The 13,834-nt window shown below is 42.2% G+C and overlaps 1 protein-coding gene across 1 annotated transcript in view; it reads right to left on the reverse strand.

Annotated features, from left to right (window-relative positions):
* hcn1 (hyperpolarization activated cyclic nucleotide-gated potassium channel 1) overlaps positions 1-13,834 on the reverse strand; it is a 302,198-nt gene that overhangs the window by 19,756 nt on the left and 268,608 nt on the right. The window contains exon 7 of the mRNA XM_061927116.2: positions 4,281-4,445. Coding sequence (XP_061783100.1) covers positions 4,281-4,445 — 165 coding nt within the window. The remainder of the gene's footprint in view (positions 1-4,280; positions 4,446-13,834) is intronic.

A 13,834-nucleotide genomic window follows, 5' to 3' on the forward strand; every position in this document is an offset into this window, starting at 1 on the left:
GGTAAGACATATACTTTCAGGAATATTTATACTCATCTATGTACCGGTAATTATATTGTTCATAAAGCTTTTCATTTATTTTTAAACTTTTCAAGACAACTGCAAATGTTACCTATCTCCACTTCTGCCAGGAACAGTGAGTAATTGTTTTGATTTAATTATGCAATGGTTTCTTCGTTATACCCTTACACAAAAATAGTAAAAAGTGCAAAGTTTGAAGTCAATTTGTCTTCAGCAATCTGTTGTTTTATTAAAGAGTTCGTACATAGTTTTTCTTTAAGTTTAATCAAATTAAGCGTAGAAGGCCCAAAGCAGAATTTTATTTTGAGGCTCCATGGCCCCATTACAACATTTTTCACACTTTATTTATTTATTATTATTTTTCTACTTTAAAAAAAAATTCATTTAATTTGATGCATACTTTGTATTAAAACACATTAATAGGAAATACATTGTTCAATAACTTATTTTCAGTGCAAAATAACAATTTTTAACCTCCCTGATACGTCACCAGTCAGGATTTGAGCCCACTACGACCGTTCACTAGCCCAGCACTACCACTTCGCACCACCAGGGACAATGGCCACTATATTTTTTTATCAGTAATGTAGCAGGGGGGTGAGGGGCTAGGAATACATTTGGGGTCAAATTTCGAAATGAAGCAACCTGTCATTTTATATGCGCTTATTCATGCAAAACAGTTCTACGCACAACGCGTGATCTCCATGCTGAACTTATTTTTACACTTGCATGACAGCTAATAATTTATAAAAAGCACAAGTCGACTCGTCTTCAGCAATGTTCCCTTATTTGATCCGTGTCTGTCATGCGACAAAACATTAATTATATTTTATTATACAGTGTGAACTTCAATGCAGTATACTACCATTTTTTTATACAGTGAATAAGCTACTTTTACACTTGTACAATGTTCAGTAATGTAAAATGCTGTTTAGAACTATTATAATTAATACATATTTTATGATGGGAACAGCATGACCCTGGAACAAACAAACGTAAATTCCGGACTTTTTTCCTACGCCTTTGAACCCTGCGGCTTAATAAAATGGTGTGGCTATTTTATGGATTTTTCTTCACTGGCCATTATGCAAATAGTTTTCATAAAACACATGAAACGACACTAAAATGATGTGTTATTGTTTGTGCAATGGCGCCATCTTTAGGACGAATTTGCTTACTGCAGGTATTGTGAGGTTAATGTCTACAGTATTTCCTTCCGTTTAGACCAGGGGTCTCAGACACGCGGCCCGCGGGCCGTAATTGGCCCGCGAGACGTTATTTTGCGACCCGCACCTTAATATGAAAATTTAATGTTAGTGCGGCCCGCGAGATTTATATGAATGGCGCTTGACAGCGTCATACTTGCCAACCCTCCCATTTATCCGGGAGACTCACGAATTTCAGGGCAACCATTCTCTCGAATGTCTGCCGATTTTCACCCAAACAACAATATTAACGGCGTGCCGTGATGGCACTGCCTTTAGCGCCCTTTACAACCTGTACAAACAGCGTGCCAGCCCAGTCACATGTTGTATGAGGCTTCTGCAGACACACGTAAGTGACTGCAAGACATAATTGATCAACAGCCACACAGGTCACACTGAGGGTGGCCATATAAACAAGTTTAACACTGTTACAAATATGCGCCACACTGTGAACCCACAACAAACAAGAATGACAAACACATTTCGGGAGAACATCCGCATCGTAACACAACATAAACATCCATCCATCCATCCATCTTCTTCCGCTTATCCGAGGTCGGATCGCGGGGGCAGCAGGGAAGCCCAGACTTCCCTCTCCCCAGCCACTTCGTTCAGCTCTTCCTGTGGGACCTCGAGGCGTTCCCAGGCCAGCTGGGAGACAGTCTTCCCAACGTGTCCTGGGTCTTCCCCGTGGCCTCCTACCGGTCGGAAGTGCCCTAAACACCTCCCTAGGGAGGCGTTCGGGTGGCATCCTGACCAGAAGCCCGAACCACCTCATCTGGATCCTCTCGATGTGGAGGAGCAGCGGCTTTACTTTGAGCTCCGCCCGGATGGCAGAGCTTCTCACCCTATCTCTAAGGGAGAGCCCTGCCACCCGGCGGAGGAAACTCATTTCGGCCGCTTGTACCCGTGATCTTGTCCTTTCGGTCATAACCCAAAGCTCATGACCATAGGTGAGGATGGGAACGTAGATCGACCGGTAAATTGAGAGCTTTGCCTTCCGGCTCAGCTCCTTCTTCACCACAACGGATCGATACAGCGTAAACACAACAGAACAAATACCCAGAATCCCATGCAGCCCTAACTCTTCCGGGCTACAATATACACCCCTGCTACCATCAAACCCCGCGCTCACCAACTCTTCCCCCCCACACATCAACCCCCCCCCTCCGTGCGTCGGTTAAGGTGGGCGGGGTTGGGGTGGGCGGGGTTTGGTGGTAGCGGGGGTGTATATTGTAGCCCGGAAGAATGTGTTTGTCATTCTTGTTTGGTGTTGGTTCACAGTGTGGCGCATATTTGTAACCGTGATAAAGTTGTTTATACGGCCACCCTCAGTGTGACCTGTATAGCTGTTGATCAAGTATGCCTTGCAGTCACTTACGTGTGTCTGCAGAAGCCTCATACAACATGTGACTGGGCCGGCACGCTGTTTGTATGGTGAAAAAGCGGACGCGACGACAGGTTGTAGAGGACGTTAAACGCAAAGCTATCACGGCACGCCCTTAATATTGTTGTCCGGGTGAAAATCGGGAGAAATTCGAGAGAATGGTTGCCCCGGGAGATTGTCGGGAGGGGCACTGAAATTCGGGAGTCTCCCCAGAAAATTCGGGAGGGTTGGCAAGTATGTTGCTAGGGCGGGATAGCCATTCAAAGAAGGTGAATACATTAAAAAGTGCATGTTATATTTTTTTAAGAAATCTTTTCTTGCGACCCAGTTTCTGCATCCAGTGGCCCCCAGGTAAATTGAGTTTGAGACCCCTGGTTTAGAGCTTTCAACTGGAAGCATAAGTGCTGTTCCGTCTTCTAGTCGTCTCTAGCGTTTCGATTCGTTTGAATTCTTCATTCATCATGCCAAGCAACGTTTTTAAGTTTTACAATATAACTAAAACAATTCTTACTTACTGAACCGTCCCATGTGTGATGTCTGTAGGAGTATTTTCATGCATATTTCTACGCTCAATTGTAATATCATCAAGCTAGCGTCATTAGCATGAGCTATCAACTTACAATGGCATTCTTTTTGTATTGTTTCAGTTTCGTAAATTCACCAAAACGTCCACGTGAACTTATTGAGTCTGTTAAGCTGATTGGAGAGCTAGCTTCCACAGCTAGTGGGTTAATGATGATGACGACTGTTTTGTTTGATAAGCCATTTAACTGCCGTGTTACAGACACTGTTTGAAAATAATTAAGGTATGTAAATAAACATTTACAAACTATTTCTCTGTAAATAACTCATTTCACAATGTATATATCTGCAGCTTACATTCTGTTGCGGCTCATATATGAAAAATAGTTTTTATTCAAAAATTTAGCGGGTGCGGCTTTTATACCTGTGCGCTCTGTAGTGCGGAAAATACAGTAATTCAATTGACATGATTTCTTTTGGGGATCACCTTGACTTGTGGTGGTATTTTTGGTTGCACTGTACTAACGACGGACTACAAACGTGGCAGCCAATCAAAAAATACCTCAATGTAGACATGAAAAGTGAGATTGCCCAGTTTATTTCATACATGTGCCCCTTTTTAATGGCCGACTTTTACAGATCTTACGCTATTATTGACACTAAGGAAGCACAGGCTCTAACTGGATTACCATAAAAAGTCTGACTTCCTGTTTCCTGTCGCTGATTTTTAGAGCCTTCTGATAACGGGGTGGGGTGCTGCTCATACCCAGGAGTGCAGATGAGTGGGAAGAGGGCCACACACACATGCATGTGAGGTTCCATCCACTCGCTGGCGTCCAGTGGGGGTGCGGGGTCAACACGGGGAGGCGACCCGACTCCCTCCAGGACAGCGGCATGCACTGCCTCCCCAGTTAATCCAACCATAAAGACGCTACTTTGGTTCTTTAGAAGGATTAAGGCTGGTTCCAACAAGTTTGTTCGTTGATTAGGACAAAGAAAATGATAGCATACAGGTCATGCGGCACAAGATGGCAGACACAATGCTTTTCATGAGGGAAGACGGCAAACAGTGATCAGACGAGACGACACAAGGCACGATGACAGGCAAAGATCCGACAGAAGTCAAAAGGCCGAGTGGTTCTTACCGATGCGATCCAACCGGTCGATGGCCACCGTCTCGAAAGCCCGCCGCATCATGGGGTACTCTTCGAGCACCTCGTTGAAATGGTCGACGGACAGCGAGAAGAGTCGGCAGTAGGTGTCCGCCCGCACGCTGGCTGTTCGTCTGCCTTTGGTGAGCAGGCAGATTTCTGCAGAGGGGACAAAGTGCACTCAAGTTAGGTTTTATGTAGGGATGCTTTAAAATGTAATATCGGAAATTATCGGTATCAATTTCAAAATGATCGGTATCGGTTTCAAAAAGTACAATTTATGACTTTTTAAAACGCCGCTGTGTACACGGACGTAGGGAGGAGTACAGAGCGCCAATAAACCTTAAAGGCACTTCCTTTGCGTGCCGGCCCAGCCACATAATATCCAAGGGCTTTTCACACACACACAAGTGAATGCAATGCATACTTGGTCAACAGCCATACAGGTCACACTGAGGGTGGCCGTATAAACAACTTTAACACTGTTACAAATATGTGCCACACTATGAACCCACACCAAACAAGAATGACAAACACATTTCGGGAGAACATCCGCACCGTAACACAACATAAACACAACAGAACAAATACCCAGAACCCATTGCAGCACTAACTCTTCCGGGATGCTACAATATACACCCCCAGCTACCCCCTAACTCCCCCTCCCCTCTACCCCGCCCACCTCAAGCTCCTCGAGCTCTCTCAGGGAGAGCATGTCCCAAATTTCAAGCTGCTGTTTTGAGACATGTTAAAAAAAATAATGCACTTTGTGACTTCAATAATAAATATGGCAGTGCCATGTTGGCATTTTTTTCCATAACTTGAGTGGATTTATTTTGGAAAACCTTGTTACATTGTTTAATGCATCCAGCGGGGCATCACAACAAAATTAGGCATAATAATGTGTTAATTCCACGACTGTATATATCGGTATCGGTTGATATCGGAATCGGTAATTAAGAGTTGGACAATATCGGATTATCGGATATCGGCAAAAAAGCCCTTATCGGACATCTCTAGTTTTATGTGTTTCACATTAAAGAACGTCACGTTTACACCTGCGCAATAAAACATGTCCGGAAAGAGGTCGGAAGAAGCAGAGCTTAATTAATCTTACCCCTTCTCCGTGTGTGTCAGACATTTCTATTCGTTCACACTTTGTTTACAAAAAAACAGGCAAGAAGAAAAAGGAAAGGAAAAATTGCTACAAGATTTCTCTAATATAAGTAAATTCATAAAAATAAGAATTATATTTAAATGATGATAGGATAGGGTTGGATCAACATTTTGAATCCCACAACTATGTGCTTCAGCATCCGCTGACCCCTCTCTGTCAGTTTACGTGGCCTACCACTTGGTGGCTGACTTGCTGTTGTTCCCAAACTCTTCACTTTTCTTATAATAAAGTTGACTTTGGACTATTTAGGAGCGAAGAGATTTCACAACTGGATTTGTTGCACAGGTGGCATCCTATGACAGTTCCACGCTGGAAATCACACATGTTTGTAGAAACAGTCTCCATTCCTAAGTGCTTGATTTTATACACCAGGGCCAAGTGATTAGGACACCTGATTCTCATCATGTGGATGGGTGGTCAAATACTTTTGGCAATATAGTGTTTATCTGTCGGTGTGTTCAACAATATGGAAGCGCTAAAAACTACAACATGGCTGACGGGGTGGAGATGAAATCAAAGGGGGATTTCCAGAATTCTTTAACACGTGAATAAGCCCGCCGACAAAACCCTGCATTCTGAAGGGACAGGCAAAAAGCAGCTTGATGATGGGCTACAAAACAAAAATCTATGCAACATTTGGACCAAAGAACCAACATTACATGTTATGTGGACCACCAGGCAGTGTTTGCTCTTACCTGAAATGTAATATACTTCATGAGTCATTTTCTCCATTGTCCATATTTTCTTTACAATGTCTAGCCACAGATGGCTTTCATAGAAACTAAAAAAAACACCTTATCCAAATAAGGATGCTCTGTCTGTACCACTGACACCTTAGTTACACATGTCATTGGAATATTATATACCAGCACTTTGGACTGAGTGTGCTTCTTACAAAATTATTTCTGTTATTTTTTTGTTTTGTTCTGTTTTTCTTTATATTCTTTTTATTTGAATTTTCACACAGTTCACACAAACGTGATCATAGTGTCTCCACAGAGGAAGTAGGGGGTTGCTGGTTTTACAGTGTGCAAATGCAATGACAGGCGTAAACATGTTAGCCTGGAGGCTTCACAAATCCTGTCAAACTTTAAACAGACTTGAATAATAATAGACTTAGAGCGACTTCCTTTTACTGTCATTCAAATTTGAACTTTAGAGTACAGATAAGAACGACATTTCGTTGCATCTGCTCATTGTAGTGCAGGATAAAAGAGCAATAATGTGCAGATATAAATAAATAGATTACTGTACGGATAAATATATTGCACTTTTTCATATGCATCCACGTTTATGGATGTCTTTTACAAACCCCGTTTCCATATGAGTTGGGAAATTGTGTTACATGTAAACGGAATACAATGATTTGCAAATAATTTTCAACCCATATTCAGTTGAATATGCTACAAAGACAACATATTTGATGTTCAAACTGATAAACATTTTTTTTTTTTTTGAAAATAATCATTAACTTTAGAATTTGATGCCAGCAACACGTGACAAAGAAGTTGGGAAAGGTGGCAATAAATACTGATAAAGTTGAGGAATGCTCACCAAACACTTATTTGGAACATTCCACAGGTGAACAGGCAAATTGGGAACAGGTGGATGCCATGATTGGGTATAAAAGTAGATTCCATGAAATGCTCAGTCATTCACAAACAAGGATGGGGCAAAGGTCACCACTTTTTCAACAAATGCGTGAGCAAATTGTTGAACAGTTTAAGAAAAACCTTTCTCAACCAGCTATTGCAAGGAATTTAGGGATTTCACCATCTACGGTCCGTAATATCATCAAAGGGTTCAGAGAATCTGGAGAAATCACTGCACGTAAGCAGCTAAGCCTGTGACCTTTGATCCCTCAGGCTGTACTGCATCAACAAGCGACATCAGTGTGTAAAGGATATCACCACATGGGCTCAGGAACACTTCAGAAACCCACTGTCAGTAACTACAGTTGGTCGCTCAAAAAAAACTCCTATGCAAGGCAAAAACCGTTTATCAACAACACCCAGAAACGCCGTCGGCTTCGCTGGGCCTGAGCTCATCTAAGATGGACTGATACAAAGTGGAAAAGTGTTCTGTGGTCGGACGAGTCCACATTTCAAATTGTTTTTGGAAACTGTGGACGTCATGTCTCCGGACCAAAGAGGAAAAGAACCATCCGGATTGTTCTAGGCGCAAAGTGTAAAAGCCAGCATGTGTGATGGTATGGGGGTGTATTAGTGCCCAAGACATGGGTAACTTACACATCTGTGAAGGCGCCATTAATGCTGAAAGGTACATACAGGTTTTGGAGCAACATATGTTGCCATCCAAGCAACGTTACCATGGACGCTCCTGCTTATTTCAGCAAGACAATGCCAAGCCACGTGTTACATCAATGTGGCTTCATAGTAAAAGAGTGCGGGTACTAGACTGGCCTGCCTGTAGTCCAGACCTGTCTCCCATTGAAAATGTGTGGCACATTATAAAGCCTAAAATACCACAACGGAGACCCACGGACTGTTGAACAACTTAAGTTGTACATCAAGCAAGAATGGGAAATAATTCCACCTGAGAAGGTTAAAAAATGTGTCTCCTCAGTTCCCAAACGTTTACTAAGTGTTGTTAAAAGGAAAGGCCATGTAACACAGTGGTGAACATGCCCTTTCCCAACTACTTTGGCACGTGTTGCAGCCATGAAATTCTAAGTTAATTATTATTTGCAAAAAAAAAAGTTTATGAGTTTGAACATCAAATATGTTGTCTTTGTAGTTCATTCAATTGAATATGGGTTGAAAATGATTTGCAAATCATTGTATTCCATTTATATTTACATCTAACACAATTTCCCAACTCATATGGAAACGGGGTTTGTATATTGTCTTTATATTATATAATAATGAGCAAAATTCTTACACATACATACACACTTAGACAATTGTAGTGGTAATACCTTGACATTAGATGTTAATATTGTACGATAAATTAAATAATTAAGTTTAAAACAGAAAAGGGGGAAATAAAGCAAATTACCTGCTATAATTGACAAAATAAACTGAACAAAGGTGGATAGGGGGGGAAGTATTTCTGTTTTGCACAACAAAATATGTGTATTATATGAATCTCCCCATTTTAATTTCAAGATACATGAATTACCATTCCATTCCATAACCCTTTCATAAAAGTCCACTTAGTGTTAAAGTGTTTATATGCACTCAACATCACATCCATTGACGAATTTATCGTTTGATTGACACACTGTTTGCGTTCTTTGGAAGGATTAAGGATAAAGAGGACATTACCATATAGATGAACCTTCAAGACGAGGCCACAAAAGGAGACGCTAACGTGTAAATAAACTTGGGAGCCCATCGGCGAGTCTGTCACTTGAATTACACCGGAATCATTAATCATGTACTGCGTGGCTTAATGGCGCTGGAATGCAACACAACGTGCATCTCATTTTCTTTCTTTTTTTCATTTATTTATTCATTTCAGGCAATGACATTAAAAAATAATAATAATTTAAAAAAAAGTACAAAGTTGACAACACATAGTAATATAAATTAATGTAGTGCAAAAGGTAATGTATAGTATGTAATGCATGATTGTCCAGTTTTGCCTGAAAGGGAGTGGGGAAGAAGATAACTTATCTCTGCATCGGGGTCCTCTTTTTCAGGCTTTGCGACTCGTTACGTGACTAAAGCACTTTGCACGTCAGCCAATCAGACAGTTTCCCCCACAGTCAGCACATGTCCTTACCGTTTTTCACCGCATTCCCGCGCCAAGCGGTTGCTCGCAAATGAGTATTGACGCAGCTGTCAGACATATATTTTACTTCCCACAGAGGGTAAACGCCAGCAATGCAGTTTCATTGTAATTACTCTCATAACATGAATTGATGTTAAAAAAAACAACTGTTTTTAAAAAAAAAAAGCACGTCCAATGGTAGCTGAATTATATTCATAACACACAGTACAGTTCATTTCAAATATACACTATATTACCATAAGTATTTGGCCACCCATCCAAATGATGCCCTAATCTCTTAGTATAAAATCTAAAAGACTGTTTCCACAAACATTTGTGAAAGAATGGGCCGCTCTCAGTGATTTCCAGCGTGAAACTGTCATAGGATTCCACCTGTGCAACAAATTCAGTCGTGACATTTCCTCGCTCCTAAACATTCCAAAGTCAACTTTATTATAAGAAAAGTGAAGAGTTTGGGAACAACAGCAACTCAGCCACCAAGTGGTAGGCCACGTAAACTGACAGAGAGGGGTCAGCGGATGCTGAAGCGCATAGTGCAAAGACTTTCTGCACAGTCAGTTGCTACAGAGCTCCAAACTTCATGTGATCTTTCAATTAGCCCACGTACAGTACGGAGAGAGCTTCATGGAAAGGGTTTCCATCATCATCATCTCTTATTATTCCTTTCATGAAAATGCATATATACAAGCCATATACAGTTGACACTTTCATTGTTTTTTGTTTCTTATACATTTCCATGATCAGAAAGGAGCAGATGGAAGAATACTGTTCTTATATTTATCTGCCTCCTTTTTAACACACATTATTTTAGATGACTTTATCACTGTTCCCTCCACCAACACCCGAACTCCAAAATACTTAAAATTTTTCGTTTAAGCATTTTCAAAATGACACGTCCAATCAAAATCAAAAATCAGTTTGATATAATTCCAGTTGTTTCTTTTTGTAACTCTTTTTAAAGGGGAACATTATCATCAGACCTATGTAAGCGTCAATATATACCTTTATGTTGCAGAAAAAAGACCATATATTTTTTTAACCGATTTCCGAACTCTAAATGGGTGAATTTTGGCGAATTAAACACCTCTCTATTATTCGCTCTCGGAGCGATGACGTCACAACGTGACGTCACATCGGGAAGCAATCTGCCATTTTCTCAAACACATTACAAACACCGAGTCAAATCAGCTCTGTTATTTTCAGTTTTGTCGACTGTTTTCCGTACCTTGGAGACATCATGCCTCGTCGGTGTGTTGTCGGAGGGTGTAACAACACGAACAGGGACGGATTCAAGTTGCACCAGTGGCCCAAAGATGCGAAAGTGGAAAGAAATTGGACGTTTGTTCCGCACACTTTACCGACGAAAGCTATGCTACGACAGAGATGGCAAGAATGTGTGGATATCCTGCGACACTCAAAGCAGATGCATTTCCAACTGGACTGGACAGATCAGCTTTCAGGAAAAGAGAGCGGATGAGGGTATGTCTACAGAATATATTAATTGATGAAAACTGGGCTGTCTGCACTATCAAAGTGCATGTTGTTGCCAAATGTATTTCATATGCTGTAAACCTAGTTCATAGTTGTTAGTTTCCTTTAATGCCAAACAAACACATACCAATCGTTGGTTAGAAGGCGATCGCCGAATTCGTCCTCGCTGGCTGTCGTGTCGTTTTCGTCGGTTTCGCTTGCATACGGTTCAAACCGATATGGCTCAATAGCTTCAGTTTCTTCTTCAATTTTGTTTTCGCTACCTGCCTCCACACTACAACCATCCGTTTCAATTCATGCGTAATCTGTTGAATCGCTTAAGCCGCTGAAATCCGAGCTAATGTCGCTATACCTTGCTGTTCTATGCGCCATGTTTGTTTGTGTTGGCATCACTGTGTGACGTCACAGGAAAATGGACGGGTGTTTATAACGATGGTTAAAATCAGGCACTTTGAAGCTTTTTTTAGGGATATTGCGTGATGGGTAAAATTTTCCGGTGACCATGGATGAAGTGCTGGCTGTCCAGAGTCGGGACCCGGGGTGGACCGCTCGCCTGTGCATCGGTTGGGGACATCTCTGCGCTGCTGACCCGTCTCCGCTCGGGATAGTCTCCTGCTGGTCTCCTGCTGGCCCCACTATGGACTGGACTCTCACTACTATGTTAGATCCACTAAGGACTGTTCTTTCACAATATTATGTCACTCGACATCCATTGCTTTCGGTCTCCCCTAGAGAGGGGGGGTTACCCACATATGCGGTTTCTCATAGTCATTCACATTGACGTCCCTTATGTGGGCTCTGTACCGAGGATGTCGTTGTGGCTTGTACAGCCCTTTGAGACTTTTGTGATTTAGGGCTATATAAATAAACATTGATTGATTGATTGATTGATATTAAAATGATTTATTTTAGCAAACCAACATAAAACAAATCTTGCAGTAATTTCTCTCAGCTCACAAAGCTTCCATTTTCCTCTTTATCTTTCATCCGTACGTTACACATGTAGAACAATCGGTGGGATTTAGGCTACAATTTCCCCGACTTTTTGGCGTTCGATACCCCGATGAGCTGCATTTACGCTTTCAGATGGAAAGCACATCCGCTCTCTTGTGTCTCGATTGAATCATTAAATGTTAACCGTGGCTTCTGGTGTGATCTTCCGCGGCTTTGGCAGGAGCACGTGGTGAAAACGGGAGAACAGAGCGTGCACGGAGTTGGAGCGACACCCTCACGCTGGGAGTGTGAACACGAGCTGACGCTGACTTAAGGAGGCATCTTTGCAAGCGCGAGAAGGCACGCACAGAAGGAAGCAGGTACGGAACAAAAGAAGTTAGGTAGGGAGCTGTCTAGTGGAGGGGAATATTGTATTTTGCCATCATTTCGATGGCAACACTATAGAACAGGGGTGTCAAACTCATTTTAGTTCAGGGGCCGCATGGCGGAAAATCTATTCCCAAAATCATGGCATGATAACTTAAAAATAAAGACAACTTCAGGTTGTTATCTTTGTTTTACTTTGGCCAAAAATAGAACGAGCACATTCTGAAAACGTACGAATCACAAATAATCCTCTGGACCAGGGGTCGGCAACCCGCGCCTCCGGAGCCGCATGCGGCTCTTTGATCACTCTGATGCGGCTCAGCAGCTTACTTGCCGAACCCCCCCGGATTTCCCGTGAGACTTCCGGATTTCAGTGCCTCTCGCAGAAAACTCCCGGGATTAATAATCACCGATTTTCACCCTTACAGTTATAATAAGGGCGTGCCATGATGGTACAGCATTTGGCGCCCTCTACAATCTGTATTAACAGCGTGCCAGCCCAACCACTTGTTATACAGTATGCATCGTCTGCTTGCACACGTGAGTGACAGCAAGGCATACTTGGTCAACAGCCACACAGGTTACACTGACCGTGGCCATATAAAACAACTTTAACACTCTTACTAATAATGCGCCACACTTTGAACCAAAACCAAACAAGAATGACAAACACATTTCGGGAGAACATCTGCACCTTAACACAACATAAACACAACAGAACAAATACCCAGAAACCCATGCAGCCCTGACTCTTTCGGGCTACATTATACACCCCTGCTACCACCAAACCCCGCCCCCACCCCAACCCTACTCCCTCACACATCAACCCCCCCCTCTGTGCGTCGGTTGAGGTGGGCGGGGTTTGGTAACGGGGGTGTATAATGTATCCCGGAAGAGTTAGGGCTGCATGGGATTCTGGGTATTTGTCCTGTTGTGTTTATGTTGTGTTACGGTGCAGATGTTCACCCGAAATGTGTTTGTCATTCTTGTTTGGTGTGGGTTCACAGTGTGGCGCATTATTAGTAAGAGTGTTAAAGTTTTTTTTATACCGCCACTGTCAGTGTAACCTGTGTGGTTGTTGACCAAGTATGCCTTGCTGTCACCTACGTGAGCAAGCGGAAGCCCCATACAACGTGTAGCTGATCAGGCACGCATGATGCTGACAAGCGCCATTCATATAAAACCTGCTTGCCGCACCAGCATTCAAATTCCATATTAAGGTGTGGGCAACGTGTTCGAGACCCCTGGTTTATACACAGCACAAAGCAAAAAAAAAAAAAAATGTTGTATGCAGTGTTATTTCATTTTAAATTTAAAAAGATTTATGTGGCTCCCATTGTTTTCTATAATTTGTGAAACTGGTCAAAATGGCTCTTTGACTGGTAAAGGTTGCCGACCCCTGCTCTGGACAAAACACATCAAATATGTTGAAAATTCTGAGGAAATTTGTGCAGTTTCAAAAACACAATGAGCTTAGACTTCGTCTCAGTCTTTCTACAAAGCCAGGATTAAACTTTAAATCAAAGTCTTTCTGGGATTGAACAAAAAAACACAATATGTATCAAATACCCATACTTGCCAACCCTCCCGAATTTTCCGGGACACTCCCGGGAGATTTTCGGGAGAGGCACTGAAATTCGCGAGTCTCCCGGGAAAATCAGGAGGGTTGGCAAGTATGAGTGGGGTTTATGCTAAATAGTTATTAGTTTAAGGAGTTACCTGGCTTAATGTAGACAGTAGGGTTGTACGGTATACCGCGATACTAATTAATCATATTCGGTACTATACCGCCTCTAAAAAGTAC

Source organism: Nerophis lumbriciformis, linkage group LG32 (assembly GCF_033978685.3).
Source record: "Nerophis lumbriciformis linkage group LG32, RoL_Nlum_v2.1, whole genome shotgun sequence".
NCBI classification, from domain to species: Eukaryota; Metazoa; Chordata; class Actinopteri; order Syngnathiformes; family Syngnathidae; genus Nerophis; species Nerophis lumbriciformis.